Source organism: Notolepis coatsorum (assembly GCF_963971535.1).
Source record: "Notolepis coatsorum genome assembly, chromosome: 10".
Classification (NCBI taxonomy): domain Eukaryota; kingdom Metazoa; phylum Chordata; class Actinopteri; order Aulopiformes; family Paralepididae; genus Notolepis; species Notolepis coatsorum.
This window is the reverse complement of record NC_140174.1, coordinates 96059412-96080192: the sequence shown is the minus strand read 5'-3', so window position 1 is coordinate 96080192 and position 20781 is coordinate 96059412. Positions and strand designations below refer to the sequence as shown.

Here is a 20781-nt window from a genome sequence, read left to right as displayed (position 1 = left end):
GACAGGTAAGTTGAAGGCTATGTCCACAGGCAATGTTCTGAAGGTCCAGATTAACACTGAAAGTCTGCGTTTATTATTTTGTATAATTTATATATTGTTTATATATATAAGATATATATCTTCACGTCATCTGTTTTACATGCCAGTATTTATTATTCGCCTTTTGTATATGTTCCATTCTTAACGCCGTAGGCGCCAGCGCGCGCCCCTCTAGACATGTTCAGAACATGCCCAGGCAAGACCAGAGAGAGCGTATTGATCTGTGTGGGTGAACAGACTCAGTCCACGGAAAACTAACATAAAGTGTGTTGTGGAGAAGTAACGTTTGGCGCAGTTGTAAACGGACAGAAAGGCAACGTATCGTTATAGAGAGCCGAACGGCTAATTAGATACAACTATAAGATTGTCGAGCCACTATTGGCACAGTATAGTGACTTGTGTGAGCGAAGTAGCGTTGAGAGACTTATTGAAGACTTTCTGCGGGTTAGCCTTAAGTACAAACGGGGCTAACTAGCTATCACCCTTGCCAACAGGCTTTTGGGCTAATAGCTATTAATCCTGCCATCAGGCGCTAGGAATACAAGGACCGGTCCGTACGAGACCCTTTCCTCCCCAGCGACGACCGGATTATCCTAAGTGTGTCTGCAGCCCTCTGGAGTAGGAACTCCAGAGGACCACTGTCTCCATCCACCATCTTGCTTTTCCCTGTGCTGCGTGATTCTTCTCCATCCACTCCACGCTTCAATGGTCGAGTACTAGTAGTTAAAGACTATCGTTACCTCTGACGTTGTTGCACTGACATTCTATTATTAAAGGAGAGCTGTGTTGTATAATATGTATGTTCACTATTACTATTAAAATGCTTGTTCAACTTGTATCCCTGTCCCCGCGCCGTTAATAGAGTGTCCGCCATTTTGTGTACCTGTTGCCATCGCAGCACCTACAGAGGACGTCAGACAGAAAGCCACACATGGCCGCAGGATCTGCCAGCAGTGTCACAAAGAGGGGAAAAGGACCCTGACTCCCTGGAAATGCAAGCACTGTGATGTAGCCCTCTGTCTCGTCATTGGCAGAAACTGTTTCGAATTGTGGCACAGTTGAGCACATACAGGACAGCACAGTACAGCACAGTACAATGTCGCACACACACACACACATATATGTATATGATGTACAGTAGTCTCTCTCTGTCTGATGTACAGTAGTCTCTCTCTGTCTGATGTACAGTAGTCTCTCTCTCTGATGTACAGTAGTCTCTCTCTGATGTACAGTAGTCTCTCTGATGTGCAGTAGTCTCTCTCTGTCTGATGTACAGTAGTCTCTCTCTGATGTACAGTAGTCTCTCTCTGATGTACAGTAGTCTCTCTCTGTCTGATGTACAGTAGTCTCTCTCTGATGTACAGTAGTCTCTCTCTGTCTGATGTACAGTAGTCTCTCTCTGATGTACAGTAGTCTCTCTCTGTCTGATGTACAGTAGTCTCTCTCTGATGTACAGTAGTCTCTCTGTCTGATGTACAGTAGCTCTCTGATGTACAGTAGTATCTCTCTCTGATGTACAGTAGCTCTCTGATGTACAGTAGTCTCTCTCTGATGTACAGTCGTCTATATAGTGTATATATGTATATTGAATATTCCTCTTTACTTTTACTTTTTACAGGTATTTTTATTGCACATTACTTTAGTTACATTCCATAATGATGCTATATATTTTTTTTTTACTTTTACTTACTTTTTTACTGACTATTTCTAAAAAAGCATGATGGTGAGATTTTCCAGTTGAGAATCTAAATTTCGTCTGGGTTTATTACCTGTGTATGGAGAAAATAATTGTTTTTGAATTGAATTCTGCCCTGTTTTCTTTTGTTTATGTAAATATGCTACCTGAGGGGGCATTTCCACTATTTTATATGCTTGATTGAATATGTTTGCATTGGTTCATAGTAAAAAGAACACATTTTCTCAATCCGATTTTGTGTTTGCGCTTGCGCACGCATGCGCATGACCCACAATCGTTCACTCTACAATATTCTGCCACCTTGCTGACGAACGTCATGTTGAGTCTTGTTGATATATCTTAAACAATATCTTAAACATATGTTTTTCATTGCACCTTTTGAACTGTATAAGCATGTAAATATTTGCATGTAATTGGCTTTGCAGCTGAATGTATTTGTAGATGATAACATGTCGGTACACCTGTTGGAGTTCGGAGTGAACTATAGGGTGACGTCACCCAGCTGTCAAAAGATATAGGCGATTCGCGCTACGGCAGCAGTTTTCGAGGAGGTAGTAGAATTCGGCAGAACACCGGTCGTATTTAACACACCTATTCAGTGGTGCGTTATTGAAATCATCTGGGGTGACACGCACCACGTGCACGCGCGCTCCCTGCGCGTGCGCGCGCTCCCGCGAATGCGCATTTAATGTCCCCTCGCTTGGGCACAGACTAAAGACAGTGCCTAATTGCCTCTACGAATGGAATGTAACACGTCTTCACAACAAGGTTAGGTGTGAATGTGTCTGAGAACGTATTTAACACACCTGACGACCGGAGCTATTGATATGCAAATAGCGAGTGAGGTCCCACACCGTGCTACCCAGTCCCATGAACAACGCATGCCTGCACCTATTGATATGCAAATAGCGAGTGCAATCCCAAAGGTCAGTGAATACCACGATCACAACACCAGAGGGAGCTCCACAAATCATGTTAAACCCAGATTCGGCTCAAATAAGGGACTAAACACGTTTCGCAATTATGCCACATCAATGTGGAACGCCCTACCCAAAGCTGTAAAGGAATGTGGATCACTACCCACTTTCAAAACCTCTCTCAAGGGACACCTAAGGGAGACTGCAATTCAACACTGGCCCCTGTAAATATCCTAACCCAACCCCCTCCAATGTACAGTAATTTACCTAGTATGGTTTTGTCAATAGTCCAATGTACAATTTTGTTTGTTTGTACAGTGTCCCCCCCCCCCCTCAATGTACAGTTTTGCCAATGTACAGTTATTTACCTAGTATGGTTTTGTCAATAGTCCAATGTACAATTTTGTTTGTTTGTACAGTGTCTCCCCCCCCCCCCCCCTCAATGTACAGTTTTGCTTGTTTATACAGTGTGCCCCCCCCCCCCCCCAACCACCTCCAATGTAGATTACCCAGTATGGTTGTCAATATCCCAGTGTACCCAACCCCCCCCCACCCAACCTCCTCCAATGTACAGTTTCTACGTCAAATGTATATACTCCCTTTTCCTGACTCCTTCTGTATCACAAACAGTACTGTATTTGCAAATCTGGTATGTCATAAATGTATAGATGTAGCAGTACTGACATATCTGTATGTCATGTATGTCATATATGTCCTGATGAATTGAAAATGGGGGACCCTGATGTAAACAAGACGAAAGTCTTTCTCTGGTCTGCATCCCCTTAACAATTGTGTGTATTGAGCTGTACTGTATTCAGGCAAGCGTTGTTCATGGGACAGGGTTGCACTCCGTGCAAGCCCACATAAGTACTCGCTATTTGCATATCAATAGCGCCGGTCGTCAGGTGTGTTAAATACGTTCTCAGATACATTCACACCTAACTTTTTGTGAATGACATGTGGTACATTCCATTCGTAGAGGCAATTAGGAACTGTCTGTAGTCTGCTGCTCAAGCAAGGGGACATTTATGGGCATTCGCGGGAGCGGGCGCACGCGCCGGGAGCGCGCGTGCACGTGGCACCATTAGGTGCGTGCAATCCCAGTTGATTTCAATAACGCACCACTGACTGTATTTGTACCCATTCTGCAATCTGTTAATAAAGTTTTCAATCAATCAATCAATCAGTTGATTTCAGGAACGCACCACTGGTCATGACCAAACATAATCCCAACATAGATAGGAGGTGTACTGTATGTCAAATGTCGGTCATGTGGTGGAAGAGTTTAGTACAGTCACACAACAGAACACCGCTGTAGTACAGTCACACAACAGAACACCGCTGGTTCGACCAGCGCTTCTGCCGCGCCGCAAGGGCGTGTGAGCGGATTGATTGATTGGCCGTGTGGCCAATCAGAGAAACGCTGAACGAAAAGCTGGACACAAGTTGGTTGCCTTTAATATTCACGCGACCGGATCACCTGGGCGTGTTTGACAATGACTTGAGTCTATTGATCGTGACAGTTTCATCCTCCTGACTAATTGATAGTATAACATCGATACCTGAAGTAGGTGATCTGGAACACGGCCGTGTGTGCGTGCGCGCGTGCACGCTTGGCGGGGGTGGGAAGTGTTGCACATGAGAAGAGAGATACCCTACTTTATCAGCGTGTCTTTTTAAATCTGTTTCGAATGTGACAGTGCAAATTAGAGGCACGATTTGCGTACAGAGCACATAGACTGTATAGTCGAAGATGGCTCTTCTTATGGATCACCAGTTCAGGCAGCTTTCAGCAGACAAACTAGTGGAAACGCGACCATTTCTCGAGGCTGTGTCATACCTCCCGCAGTTCTTTGGTAAGTTATACATTAGCACTGTGTGAGCTGAGCTCATTATCCGTTGTACAATATATAGTTGTTCAAGGTGAATAATAATAATTAATAAATCACTGTGAACGATCATGTCCATTCTTGTATATTTGCATATCTTGTATGTCACAAATGTAACAGTACTGTATGTCATAAATGTCATGATTAGATTAGATTAGATGATTATATTTTTATATCTGTATATCCGTATGTTGTGTATGACTCATAAATGTTATTATGAATTGAAAATGGGGGACCCTGATGTAAACAAGACGAAAGTCTTTCTCTGGTTTGCATCGCCTTAACAAAGTTGTACTGTACTACCCATTCTTCTGCAATCTGTTAATTAAAGTTTTCAATCAATCAATCAATCCAGATGGTCATGGATGCGGCAAAAAGGGGATTTTCTTATGGAAGCGTATTACAGACAGGGCACTGAATTAAATATCGTATATTCTTATTAGTCTCTTATGGCTGACCAATATTTAGAAAACATTTTACATTTACTTTACATTTAGTCATTTAGCTGACTCTTTTATCCAAAGCGACTTGCAGGTTCTGTACGAAGTCAGCAGGAATTGGGTACAACTCTTTCAGCTGAGTAACATACATTTTCATCAAACATCGGTTAATTAATAGCTATCGTTGCTCTTCATCTGATATGTTGAGTTTGATTCAGCTTTTCTTAAACCGTGTCAGGCATCAAAATGGGTATGTTGCCTGTGACTGCAACTTGTTCCTGTTTGCGGACGACTCAGCCCTGCTGGTCTCTGACAAGAACAAGTTGCAGGTTGAAAAAACCCTCAGCTCGGAACTAGGCAAAATCTGCATATGGCTCACTGATAACAAACTATCATTACACATGGGCAAAACAGAGTCCATTCTCTTCGGTTCAAATAACAAACTCAGCAAGACCGACGGTTTCTCAGTTACAGTGGGTGACAATATTGTCACAAGGAAAGACGAAATTACCTACCTGGGTTCCATCCTAGAGGCAAATCTTTCCTGTGACAAAATGGCATCCAATGTAATAAAAAAAGTCAACCAACAAACTAGATTCTTGTACCGGATCTCCTCTCTGGTAAACAAGAATACCCTGAAGACTCTGGCAGGAGCACTCATTCAAGGGTACTATGACTATGCGTGCACCTCATGGTACCAAAGCACCTCAAAGGCTCTTAAAACAAAATTACAAACATCACAAAACAAACTGGTCAGACTACTACTTGACCTAAACCCCAGAACCCACCTCACCCCTGCCCACTTTGACAACCTAGGATGGCTTAGAGTAGACGACAGAGTACAGCAACTTGCAATGGGCCTGGTCTACAAGATACACTATACGACTGGGGTGCCCATGTACATGTCAAAATACTTCCCAAAGGTCAGTGAATACCACAACCACTACACCAGAGGAAGCTCAACAAATCATGTTAAACCCAGATTCGGCTCAAACAAGGGACTAAACACGTTTCGCAATTATGCCACAACAATGTAGAATGCCCTACCCAAAGCTGTAAAGGAATGTGAATCCCTGCCCACATTCACAACCGCTCTTAAAGAGCACCTACGGGAGGCTGCAATTCGAAACTGGCCACCATAAATGCCCAAAACCCCCACCACCTCCTAATAGACAGTCTCCTCCCCACCGCATGTATATATTCCCTCCCCGCCGAATGTATATTTCTCTCCCACCCACCCACCCCCTCCTAATGTACAGTCCCCTCCCCATCATATGTATATACTCTGTCAGGATCTAGGGGTAACAGTACTGTATATTTGAATACCGTTTATGTCACAAATGTATCAGTACTAAATACCTATATGTCCCTATGCCATAAATGTCATGTATGTTGTGTATGTCATAAATGTCTATATGAATTGAAAATGGGGGACCCTGATGGAAACAAGACAAACGTCTTTCTCAGGTCTACATCCCCTTAACAATTGTATGTATATTGAGCCGTACTGTATTGTACCCATTCTGCAATCTGTTAAATAAAGTTTTCATTCATTCATTCATTGCCTACTTCTAGTGGGTCCTCACTGGATCTTCGTTGATGACTCTGTTGTGTGACCCAGGGGGAGACTACATTTCTGACATTGGGTCCTGCGGGCTGGAAAAGTCGCACATCACCCAAGTCTGTTCATTCAATTACATGAGGATTTGTTCAACTGTGATTAATACTCTACTCTACACTACTCACTATAAGACACAATCTGTCCAAACACTTCTATCAAGTCTCGTGAAAATATACTGGCCTGCATATGGATCGTATTTCTCTTCATCAGACAGTCCTTTAATCCCCTTCCATGCATAATTTAATTCATTGCCCTGGATTTTAAGTTGTGAAAATGTATTAGTGCGGTGTTGAGTTCCCCTTGCCCATTCACTGGCTGCACGGGGCATCGGGGCATCTTTGTGTGGCTTCATTCTGTATTCATATGCCAAAGGTCCTCTATTGAATTTGCCATGTGAAACCATTAAGAAGACCCAAGTCTGTTGTTGACATTAACTTCCTTTCCTTCACTATTGTTTATCCTGACCCAGATATTTCCTCCCCAACCTTCCTTGACACCCTTTGTCAAGTCAAGAAAGAAGACCCAAGTCTGGTGTTGATATTAACTTCCTTTCCTTCTCGTCACTATTGTTTATCCTGACCCAGATATTTTCTCCCCAACTTTCCTTGACACGCTTTGTCAAGTCAAGAAATTGGATGACTGTTTTGTTCGTTCATTGGTTTATTGTGGAATTAATTTGTTATAATTTTCAATGGGTTTTACTGCGAAGTATCGGCCTTGTTGCTTTCAACAGGTTGCATGTTTTTGCTGAACATATTTTATGACCTTTCAAACGGTCCCATGCATGACATCTTTTTTTGGATTTCCCAGAGGCACTGTTTGTTTGTGCCAAAAAGAAACATAAAGTGTTAGCATAATCCAGCCATATGCCATGTAAATATTCTGCTACTTCTTATGTATTAAGTCTGTATGGCGAAAATGTGTAGGCTTCTTCTAAATAATATCTTGTAAAAATATGTCAACAGTTGTTAAAAAAGCCTCATTGAGTTACTCACTCACCCGGCCATTCATTGATTCAATTTAGAACCATCTGAAATATTATTGAGAACTATTAGAGAATGATCCACTTGGGGGAGCTAGTCCCTTTCCTTTTGTTAGTTCAGAGGGACCACTTAATTGAGAGGAGGGGAAAAAACGTGTTGGACATCCAAGCCTATAACATATTATTGTCAATAATAATAATAATAATAATAATAATAATAATAATAATAATAATAATAATAATAATAATAATAATAATAATAATAATAATAATAATAATAATAATAATAATAATAATAATAATACATTTATTTATATAGCACATTTCTGGATTGCAGCTCAAAGTGATTCACAGAAAATAGCATAAAATTAACATAGGCATACAATTAGCATTTTCCGGTACTGGCTTGGTAACTGAAGTTGCTATCTGTGCTGACAGTTAGCCTACACCACTCTAAGATGTGTGTGATTGAAACTTTCCATCACTACTTGCCATCACATCACCAGATACTCAAGCACTTGAATAGCCTATAGTTCAAGCACTTTAATAACCTATACAAGGGGCCTTAATTATAATGCTGTTATGCCATGCAAATCTAAATCAGGGGGTCCCCAAAGTCTTAGGCATGGAGAACCAAGGGCCAAAATGAACATGGACAATTGTGCAGAGACCAAAACTAATCCTAATTGACATTGATTCTTTTGAAATGTATGAAGTTGAAAATAGCTTCCCAGGTTTAATAGAGTCTATGATACTTGTATAAGATAAGATAAGACAAGATGATCCTTTATTGATCCCCTTGGGGAAATTCGGTTGTCAAAGCAGCATGGGGGGGGGGATACAGGGTGGGGGATGCATAGCTTCACAGTCCTATACAGTCCAGTATCTATATACACTATAGATCCACTTAAGGTATAGATACAGATACAATATAATAATGTAAAAAGTACAGTAAAAAGTACAAGCACAAGATAGTCCAGTGCAAAATACAAGATAGTCAGTACGGTGATGCGAGTCTATAGTTCTTAAGTCCCGAGTTGTGACAGTGATAGTTCTGTCAGCAGATCCGGCCACCCAAGCCCTTTGTTGTAGAGCCTGATGGCTGCCGGTATAAAGGCCCAGCCCAGGCGGTTTGTGGTGTGTCGGGGGGGGGGGGGGTCTTGGCTGAACTAGCTCCTCGTAGAGGGGGTGAGAGGGGTTTTCCAGGATGGCTTCTAGCTTTTTCCTCATCCTCCTCTCAGCCACCACCTCTAGGTTATCCAGCTCACCACCCACTACTGAGCTAGCCTTCTTCACCAGCTTGTTCAGCTTGCTGGAGTCCCTCGAGTTGATGTTGCCCCCCGAGCACACCACAGCAAAAAAGAGGACGCTGGCTACAACCGACTGGTAGAAAGATAGCAGCAGTCGGCTGCACACGTCGAACGACCTGAGTCTCCTCAGGAAGAACAACCTACTCTGTCCCTTCCTGTAGAGGGCCTCAGTGTTGTCCGACCAGTCCAGTTTTTTGTTCAGGTGAACTCCAAGGAACTTGTAGGACTCCACCATCTCTACCTCCTCCCCTCCGAGGATTATGGGAGGAGGGGGACCCTTCCTGCCTCTCCGATAGTCCACCATCAGCTCCTTTGTCTTGCTGACGTTGAGTTGGAGCTGGTTACTGTCCGACCACCCTACGAAGCTCTCCACCAGAGCCCTGTATTCGGTGTATTATCTGTTGTTTGGCTCAAAGTAACCTGTTAGATGTTATTACACTGAATCAAAACAGACTAATATTGTGGAATATTTTACATTCTTTTCAAAACATTGGAGGGCCAAAAAGCATTTTTTGGAAGGCCAGTTTTGGCATAGGCCCCACTTTGGCCAGCCATTATCTGGACCAATCAGTCAGATGGAGTTACATTACAACCAATCTCGGAAGCCATCTGTCTTGTTTTTTGTTTTTTTACTGACATCTCTTTATAGAGATTACATTACCCAGGAGGACAGATGTTTACATTTGATATCTCCTCCTTCTCTTTGATATTGTCTCTTCCAATGCAAAGTAAACTATGAGGCACATTGATTCCTAATAAATATTGTCTGTCAAAAACTAATTTCCTTATGCGGTCTATTTAGGTACATTGTGTGTCGCGGTAAAGCTAGAGCTCCTGAAAATTTAATGAGTCCCAGTGGCTCTTTCAGAAATCTGGCAGGCTCTCTCACCTCCTTAATTATTCATATTTTCTTGTTGATTGTAGAGTTCAATGAGAAAAAATGAATTGAGTGCACATAGACACATAAACCTGCTCTTTTCTCTCGTTATGACACTTTTTAAAATGATCACAGTTATATTCATTAACCTCAAAAGCACATTGGTCTTATTCAATGCTGTCGACAGCGATGCACTATATAATAGAGTCGTTCTGACCATTACTGCAGCTTCTCTTTTAATTGCTCAACTAAACCTCATGTTTAAATATCTCCCTTCAGACTGCCTTGGCTCTGCGGTTTTTGCCCCGATTAAGGCAGACCTAGAAGGGAACATCACTGTAAGTAGAATAACCTGTTCATGTGACTGAAATGCAAAATGTACAACTATACTCTCAGAATCCTTAAAACAAGCTATTACATAATCTTGTGTTGTTACCCACCTTTAGAAAATCAAGGCAGTTTATGAGGGCAACCCTAATAGGTTCAAGACACTCCAACACATATTGGAGGCGGAGAAGGAGATGTATGGAGCAGAATGGCCCAATGTTGGAGCTACCCTGGCACTCATGTGGCTAAAGAGGTCAGAGAAATTTCATCTTTATTGTTTTGATAATGGCTGTAATTCCGTCCGATTTGTGCCCCAATCCATTTTTTTATAACTTTTACCATAGAAATGTGGAGTGTATTAATTTACATTTACTTTGTCATTTAGCTGACGCTTTTATCCAAAGCGACTTACAAGTTCTGTACAACAAGTCAGCAGGAAGGGTACAACTCCAGTAACATTGTTCATCAAACAGTGTTGAACTTGGGTGCTACAGTCTTGAGTGCATATGTAGTAATATAGGCAAAGAAGATTGCTTAGTAGGAAAGTGTATGATAGTAAAATACAGTACAAAGGTTAGTGTTGGACGTCCCGTGATGAAGACCGGGAGGATGCGACTCTCTCTGCACCGCCCCTTCACCTCAAATAGATCCGCTATCAGCGCTATCTTTAATCTTTCAAAAATGTTCAGTTGCTATCGCTATCAGCTCTATCTTTAATCTTAATCTTTCAAAATGTTCAGTTGCTATCGCTATCAGCTCTATCTTTAATCCTTCAAAATGTTCAGTTGGTATCGCATGCACTTATCTGTGTTTCACTACACACATGAGTGCATGCCTACCAACTGTTCACCTGTTTTATTGCAACACTACTATCACCGACATCTAAGAAGGGAGATCCCCCCTTGAATGGCCCTTCCAAGGTTTCTCTCCGCCACATTGCCTGTGGTGCATTTTTTCCTATTGCTACTGTAGGTTTTAGTGAGTTTTTCCTTACCTTCCTTACCTACCTGTCTGGGAGTGTTGCATTTATTTATTTTGCATTTATTTAAAAAATTTTGGACTTTATGGTGTTCTTGTTTTGTTCTTGACTTATTGTGATGTTTCTTCTTGACTTGTTTAAAGAAGACGTGTCCGGCCCATGGGGACATTAACGTGTGTTGTTGGGCCTTACAAATACATTTGATTTGATTTGATTTAGTATATATATATATTGTGACAGACTCTGTGGTGTTATGAGCTGTCACCAGATTGGAATTAACTAGGGTGACCAAATGTCCTCTTTTGCCCGGACATGTCCTCTTTTCACGCCCTGTCCGGGGCGTCCGGGGGGGGGGGTTTATAAATGCATGGATATGTCCGGGTTTCATTGTTTTTCAGTTTCAGTTTCTGTTTCACGGCCCTTTGCGAGCATCTGAAGGCTCGGGACTGCATTTTTCGCATATAAATTACAGAATTAAAGCGCCATTCGTTGCCGTTCGAATGCCATCTGAATCGCCAAAATCCGTGCCTCAGTTCTCGAGTTACATGCCGATATGTCAGGCGTGCGATTTTTTACGCGGCGCGCCAGATTATCAAGCACCCGCACTCCCGGAGAAGCATGCAGCTGCAGAGCCGCAGAGCCAGCGGCGCTCTCAAGGGCTCCGCACACGGCGGGCGATTTTAGCCAAGCGACCGACTTTTTTTGCGAGCCGACCGCCAGAATTGTATCGCCTCCATTGTTATGAATGAGACAGCCCACACGGCAGGAGATTTTGAAGCGACGGTCGCGCAGCTATTTCTGTCGTCTGGCTAAATATCGCTTCGATCCTATTTTTTGAGGCGACACAGAAAGGACAATGTACACCATTAATGTATCAATACATTCATTGATCAATAATCTACATATTATTACCATGCTACTTATGTTCATTATTATTAACAGGAACAATTTAAATAAATAACGTTAGTTTGAGAAGCTATACTGGCCGCTTGTCATTAACTAATAAATGAACAATGCGCCACGATGCACCTACTAGATGTTTTTATACTCAGGTAACAAAATAAGTTGTGGGTGTTGACAGAGTTTAATGTCCAGGCTGCAGCTGATGTAACGTCACGGTGACCAATCGCAGCCACTCTTATTGTCTGGGACCAAATACGGCCACGCCCCATTCCCAGTAAAAAGTGGGAATCTCTAGAATGGGTTTCGGGCGACGCTGTATACGGAAGTGACGATAGACAACACTTTCTGTTGTCAGTAGATGGCAGCATTGGTTTAAAATTAAAAGCTGAAAATGTTGAAAACTACATGAATACATTTCCCAAGATCCTTAGCACAGGTCACAGGTCACTGGGATGTGTCTATTCTTCGCCGTGATCTGAACAGCGGTAAACTATTACTGCGACCTCGGTATAGCGACCGCGAATGGTAAACTAATTATCTTAACAAAAGTGCGCTGGTAGCGTTACATATGTTGTCTAAAGGGGGACATATGGTACAATTTAAGATTTTAATGATAATCGGCATATAAAGGACAACATAAAGCTTCGTTAATTTGTAAGAAACCTCAATGAAAACTGTAATATTCGCTATTATGAAAATGTGCTAGAATCCTATAAAAATGTGGACGCATTTGGTCTACGTTCCGTTAGTTTGTAAGGTTTATTGTCCAAAGAAATGATGGTTGAGAACAGAACAGCGTCTCCCGTGAAAAAACATCCTCTCAGCAGGTGCATAACATTACTTGTCCAATCGGTGGTAATGAACGTATTGTAGCGATCAGTCATGCAGTAATGTCAGGAAGAATGAGGAGAGGTTGTATTTGTATATATATGGTGGTTTAATTCCAGCTCAATATGGGTTTTACAGGTTAATATTCCCTCGTAAAGCACAACACAGCTACGCTCGCTTCACAACAAACTAACATCTGGTCCGTCCTCCTATATCTCCCTCCGGGGGGAAACAAGTAACCACACCCCCAGCTAGACAGAGAGACACATTATTATACCTGTGAACGGTCTGGTCTGGTGTGGGGGGCCAGGCGATTGTCATTGAGCGACAGACAAACGCATCGCCAGGCGACGTTAGTCGCCCGCCGTGTGCAGACCACTTCAGGGCCGCGCTCTGACGGCTGCGCTGTGAGGGCCGCTCAGCAGCGCCACCCACCCAATGGCTGAATTGCCAATGGCTGAATTGGAGTATTGCACTGTGCGGGCACAGCTGTGAGATCCGCGTGAGGCCAGATGATGTACATACTGTATGAGTAAATTAACTATACTTTTGCTCACACAATATCTTGAATGAATGCGTTTATTTATTTTGAACATAAATTGAAAATAAATAATAATAAAAAACAAGTAATAAACAGATTAAAACACAAACAAGCAGGAGTATAGGATGAAGTGTAAACGTATGTATTCCTACCCCCTTGATTGATTGATTGATTGAAAACTTTATTAACAGATTGCAGAATGGGTAAGGCGCGACAACACACGTAAGACTTCAGGCTATGGATTTGCGGTGTTTTCCAGCTTATTCAAAAAATATATATATATTATTTTGGAATATTGCAACTACTACACAAAAACGTGAGTACACAAGTTCAACTCATGTTCAGCCGTATGTTACTCATTAGCACTAAAAGTGATTTTTATTTATTGTGTACGAAACTTCAGAATGTTATCTTTCAAAAGAGACCAGGCTTATGCATGTGCTGCAAGTATAAAGTATAAAGATAAGCTTTGCAAAAAAAGTATGCAGTCCTCAAGTTCAAGTAAAAAAATTGCCACTTTTCTGGGCGTATGTTAGGTGGTTACATTTGGGATATTTCAACCACTGCAGAAAAATGTGAGTACACAAGTTCACGTTCAACTCAAGTTCAGACCTATATGCTACTCTATTTCATTAGCACTAAGTGATTTTCCTTTTTTGCATTAGTAACTTCAGAATGTTATCTTTCAAAAGAGACCAGGCTTATGCATGTGCTATAAGCATAACATATAAAGATAAGCTTTGCAAAAAAAGAATGCAGTCCTCAAGTTCAAGTTTAAAAAAAAGCCCGCTTTTCTGGGTGCATGTTAAGAGGTTAAAACAATAAAGGCATCTTTGAGTAAACTTTGAGTAGAGATTCAAGATTCAAGAGGTTTATTCATCACATACAGTACAGTACATACACAAGACATAGTGAAATGAAGGTGGCCATGGCTGCTTCGATTGTGCAAAGTATCATTAAGTATCTCGAGGCTGGGGCCAGCATGTCCTCTTTTTTGGAAATCTAAATATGGTCACCCTAAATTAACCAAACACACGGTCAGTGGCGGCCGCTGGGTACTTCGCCACTAGGGGCGCTATACCAAACATTTTGCAAATGTTTGGTAAAAAAAGACCAACACAAACACGCACAGCTCTCTCTCTCTCTCTCTCGCTCTCTCTCTCTCTCTCTCTCTCTCTCTCTCGCTCTCTCTCTCTCTCTCAGATGATGTCAGATCCATTCAATAATAAACACATTTGTAAAGCTCGTTATTTTAAACAAGTTACCATTCATTGTCTGAGTGGTTATGTCCCACATGCGGCGAAATTAGAGAGAGAGAGAGAGAGCGAGAGAGAGAGAGAGAGAGCATTTTAGTAAAGTTACATTTTCAACAAGATTGCTGCTATTTAAACACTTCATGGAAACGGGGTAACGTTAACCTTATGTCGACTGTAGTATTGTATGACCTCGACATAACGTTTAAACGTTAACGTTACTCCGTTTCCATGAAGTAATTATAAAAGTGGCCAGCTAAGATGACGGAGCTAACAGCTAGCAGTAGCTGTAACGTTACAACGTTATGCGGCATCAGTAGACAACGTATCATGTATTAAACTAGAGTTAAGATCGCTAATCTACCTTGTTGTTGGCTTGTTGATAAAGTATATCCACTCCATGGCATTGTCCATCCAGCCTGTGTTGATGTCCATCCATTGTCCGCATCCATATAGCTTGTTGTTAGCCAACAAGCTGTGTGAGTGAAGAGCTGTGTCTTTGTCCATTTCCGCCTCGAACAGCCTGCAAACTACCTGGCGTTCTATCGCCATGCTCTAAGACAAACTCTAACCTTAACCAACTTTGAAAGAGTGCCTAAGCTCAGTGTAGTTGCTGTTGTTGTTGACGAGTCGACTGAACTGCTGTTGCTGTGATAAGAACTACCTCCTCCTGGCGCATTCTCTCTCTAAGCCAACCCGAGAAATGCGGCTATGGAAAAAAACTGGCATCGCGTCGGCCAATCAGAGAGCGTCTCCACGAAAATGCGGCTATGGAAATTCTTCACGGAAGTTCACGCTGCTGCCTAGACCGCTTCAAATCGCGCTCGGATTCCAACATAATAGTCATATTTCAACGCACAACGCGTTATGCACTGATTGGCTGTGACGGAGACAGCGATCAAACTGTGACGCACACTCAGAGCGCTATCGCTTCTAGCCCGGGCGAGAAATACGAAAAAATAAAAAAAAACGTCACTTCCTGCTCATGAAAACGATGTTTTTTTAATTTAGATAATAACGTTATATTGTGCATTGGAAATACAAACACTTAAAATGAGTAAATATTATTCATTTTAAACATGTTTATATTATTTATAGGGCTATAAAACACAAAAACGAAAAAGTTTTATTTTCTTCTTCTCTGATTTAACAGCAGCTGGCCAGCAGGTGGGTCGGCGCCCTTGCGCCCCTAGTGGCGAGCCGCCACTGCACACGGTACAAGGTAGAAGCATGTTTAACAGCAGTTTTATTACTGTTTAGGGGAAAAGGAGAGGTTAGTGAAATCGTCAGCCAGTCCATGCAAGAGAATCCGTACAAGAGAATCATCTTGGTCCGTTAGCAGGGTTCGGTACACAGAGAGCGGTTCTCATACGGGCGGGGGCTGATCCGGGAGAAGAGACGTCAGACAAGCAGGGGTCGATACACATGCGGGTTCTCAGACGATCGGGGGTTATAGCGCACGGCAGGCTCCTCCTTCCAAAAGCAGATAAACCCAGCATTGGTCACACAGAGGTCATGGAAAAAATAGTATACGAACATGTCGAAAAGTACCTTGTGGAAAAAAATCTAATTTACTAATTCCAATCTGGCTTCAGAACATCCCACTCCACTGACACATCCCTTCTATATTTGAACGACCACATCAAACAAGAGGTGGACGCAGGCAAATACTGTGGCATGGTCATGCTGGACCTCCAAAAGGCCTTCGACACTGTCAATCACTCCATTCTGATTGCCAAGCTAAAAGCAATTGGCTTTGATAGTACATCAGTGAGCTGGATGCAATCCTACCTGGAGGGGAGAGAACAGATGGTGGAGGTACACTATCCCCACCCCCCCCCCCCTCCCAGTGAGCTGCGGTGTTCCACAAGGAAGCATTTTAGGACTGTTACTGTTCCTAATTTATGCAAATGGCATGTCATCCGCCTGTGACTGCAACCTGTTCCTCTTCGCGGACTACTCAGCACTGCTGGTCTCCGACAGGGACAAGTTTCAGGTGTTGAAAAAAAAAAACTCAGCTCTCTCAGCACTCATTCAAAGGTACTATGACTATGCCAAAGCACCTCAAAGGCACTAAAAACAAGATTACAAACATCACAAAACAAACTGGTCAGACTACTGCTTAACCTCACCCCTGGCCACTTTGACAACCTAGGAAGGCTTAGAGTAGAAGACAGAGTACAGCAACTTGCAATGGGCCTGGTCTACAAGATACACTACACCACTAAGGTACCCATGTACATGTCAAAATACTTCCTAAAGGTCAGTGAATACCACGACCACAACACCAGAGGGAGCTCCACAAATCATGATAAACCCAGATTCGGCTCAACAAGAGACTAAACACATTTAGCAATTATGCCACATCAATGTGGAACGCCCTACCCACAGCTGTAAAGGAATGTGAATCACTACCCACCTTCAAAACCGCTCTCAAAGAGCACCTATGGGAGGCTGCAATTCGAAACTAGCCCCTGTAAATGTCCAAACCCCATCCAATGTACAGTTTCTCCCCCCACCCCACCGACCCTACCCAACCCCCCCCCCCCACCCCACCTACCCAACCCCCTCCAATGTACAGTCCCCCCCCCCCCCCCCCACCCCACCTCCTCCAATGTACAGTTTCTTCCCCCTCAAATGTATATACTCTCAAATGTATATAATGTATATACTCTCTTCTTAGAAACTCTGTCTATTGATTGCGCTCACCTGTCTCGGGCGCGTCTGGCACAGGTGCGCTTCATCTGTGCTGATGCGCTCTGCTCTAGCGGGAGTCTCTCCGGAACTCCTAATATGGGCATATGCCCCAGTACCTTGGCCGACACATAGCGACCGTCTATTACCACGCCAGCCGGTCTGCCACAATATACTCTTCAAAAATGTTATATATCATAATCATAGATCCTTGCATTTTTGATGACGGCAAAGGTATAGGGATGCTGCTGAGTAGTTTATTGAAAATCTTTGGTGGAAAAACCATACAAAACAAATTTTAACACATGGTGTTAAAAACAGAATAATACTGTATATTATCTGTTTAACTCCAGTGTTTACAAACCTTACCAACGTAAACAAACCTTTCACAGCCACACAATACAAGTGTCAGTCAATCAGCTAGACTGGTTCTCAAACTTTTTACACCAAGTACCACCTGAGAATGTAGCTGGCTCTCCAAGTACCACCATATGACCGGCGTTAAAATACAGTCTATTCAGCTATGCACAGTTCACGCAGGAGGCAAATGTATTCCTAATACCATTATTTATTGTTAACTTTTGTCAGACACAGCCACAATGTACAAAGGGGTAGCACTAGAACTAGCAAACGCTTCCACACAACTCATACAATGCAAGGGGCATTGAGAACATAATAACTAACATTCTCACATACTGTAGCAAGTGAGAAAATTAAGAACAACTGTATTTCAGCAAATGTACTTAATTTTCTCTCTATCTCTCACACAGCAAGCAATTGTCCATCATTCTCTCTCTCTCTCTCACACACACACACACACACACACACACACACACACACACACACACACACACACACACACACACACACACACACACACACACACACACACACACAATTATTTTTTTTACAAAAACTTAATTTCCTGCATTCTGGTGCAGGACTTTTTGAATTTTTACCCTTTAAATGCCAGTGTTTGTGATGGGCATCACAAATTATTGTAAAAAAGAAAAGAAAACACATATTCAAGAAATTTTTGAATGTTTACCCTTTAAATGCCAGTGTGTGTGATGGCTTCACAAATTATTGTTAAAAAAAACACACAGTAAAATATTTTCAATATATCAAATGCAAAGTACATTTTTCTGGGGGGGATTATTACAGGCTAGGCATGTGTCAATGATTAGCAGCAACACAGATTTTGATGGATTTTTTGTAATGTCAGATTTAACACCAACTCTTTTCAGAAAAGTGGGAGTATTTCATTTTGTATCTGACATTACAAAAAAAAAAAAAAAAAAAAAGGTTATGATCAGGGCTGAAGTTGAATTAAAGATTTATGACTGTTTAGACTGAATTACTCTCTGTCACAGAGATCTCCTGGTTGTTCCCCACTTCGGTTATCTAACTATCGCGCCGCCGCAACCAGAAACACTGGCCTGGCCGCCTATTGCTTATTAACAGCGGAGGAGTGCGCCGAATGCTTCCGCGTTTTCCCTGATTGGCTGCGACACGCCCCGCGGCAGGCGCGGCAACCGCGGCAACCGCAGAGCGGAGCGGCAGAGCTTGCGGCATTATTTAGCCGTAAACCGCCATGATTCTCATTCGAAGCTTAGCCTGGCAGCGTGGCGGTCCTGTGGTTTCAAGTTCGAATCCCATCAATTTTTTTTTTTTTTTTTTAACGTGTATTCTTTCGCCGGTTAAGGTTAGGCATGGTTAAGGTTAAGGTTAGGCATTGTTTCGGAGTTGGTTAAGGTTAGAAAGGTTAAGTTTAGGCGCTGTTAAGGAGCTGGTTAAGGTTAGCGTTTGTCTTAGAGAATGGCAATAGACAGCCTATTTCCGCACTGCCGCTCTCTCGCGCTGCCGCGGTCACATTGTCACATTGTCACATTCTTGCACTCCTCCGCTGTTAAAAAGCAACACGCGGCCTGGCCTGCTTCTAAGTTCAGTGGCCTGACTGAAAAAAAAAAGTGTGCTTTTTTGTAAATGTTTTCAAGTACCACCAGCAGTACTACCAAGTACCACTAGTGGTACGCGTACCACAGTTTGAGAACCACTGAGCTAGAGAATAAAAACATGTTTCTTTTCAGTGACGTGCCCTCCCATTTGTTTATGTTCAGATCACTGATTGGGCCTTTCATTTTGATCTTTTTCCTGAATCCTCATCAACCAGGGGTCTTCGGTTTATCCAAGTCCTGCTACAGAGTCTGGTGGACGGTGAGAGAGACGAGAACAACCCAAACCTCATCCGTGTCAACGCTACCAAAGCCTACGATGTCGCCCTGAAAAACTACCATGGTTGGTTTGTACAAAAGCTCTTCAAGGTGAGGTCAGAGCTCTCTGGCAGCATGTCTTTGTCAAAAATATATATATATGAGAGAGAGAGAGAGAGAGAGAGAGAGAGCTCCCAGAGTTTGTGGTCATGCATACTGTAATCAACTTTGCAAAAAAAAATAAAAAATTACACCATGGAACTTTTAAAAGAGGAAGAGATTTAGTGTGAGAGCAAATCTAATAGATAAATTGCTTTGTCAGGGATGTGTGATACACTTATTTGCACTGCCTGCAGAATTGTACCACCAAGAGCTACTCATTTCAGTTTTTACTCCACGTGTTGAATCTCTTTGTTGTCTCTGGACGTCTAGGTAGCTGTTTTTGTTGCCCCCTATAAGACGGACTTCCTGAAGTCCCTCTCCAAAGGTCGGGATGTCAAGGAGGAGGAATGTTTGAAGAAAGTCGGAAAATTCCTTGTCAACTTCTCTGATAATGTCGATGCTGTCTATGACATGTACACCAGACACCATGCTGAGCTGAACTACACAGTGTGACCAGCATAGATGTCACTCCTCCAGTGATCCACCCAGTTTACAGGACCTTTAAAAGGGATAGTTCACATTTTTAGGAAGCCTATCTGATTGGTCACACACTGGGAATTCAGTCTATCCTTGGAACTTGGAACAGTGTTTTTTTTAAGATACTGAAAGCAAAGAATGGATTGAAGTGATTCCCAGTTTATAACAAATCAGACAGACTAAGGGATAGATTTTACGATCCTTTTAACATGCCGTCTAAATCTTGATCTCTATGGTTACCTTCAGGAACAGCCTATTGTGGAGGCATATCTACAATTCAGTGTTGCGTCAAGTGTGTCTTTTTACTCCTCTGTGTGCCTTTGCTTGCTTTCTTAGTATGGGACTCACTAAGAAACCAGGCATCTCATGTACCGTATCCAAAGGGTGGTTAAGGTGGGGTGTGAGGTCCAATGAGGTTAAGGTTAAGGTAAGGCGTGGGTTTATATGAGACTGTACATGGGATGCCTGACTTTTAGGGAGTAAAAGTTATTTGTTTGAACATTTAAATGTACATATAACAACATTTAAGCCTCTCATGAATGCACACCATGTGGTGGCATGGCCTTTACTACATGGATTGGCTAGTAATGACTGCCAATAACATTTGTCATCAACCCTGTTACCATTCTAGCA

At 42.4% G+C, this 20781-nt stretch overlaps 1 protein-coding gene across 1 annotated transcript; it reads left to right on the top strand.

The window, feature by feature from the left end:
* Positions 1-4405: 4405 nt before the first annotated feature.
* gltpa (glycolipid transfer protein a) lies at positions 4406-20124 on the top strand (the record flags this gene model as incomplete). The annotated part of the gene is made up of 5 exons (XM_084322397.1): positions 4406-4508; positions 10051-10109; positions 10218-10351; positions 19470-19620; positions 19942-20124. 5 exons carry the CDS (start codon positions 4406-4408, stop codon positions 20122-20124), a joined length of 630 nt encoding a protein of 209 aa, XP_084178523.1.
* Positions 20125-20781: the final 657 nt, after the last annotated feature.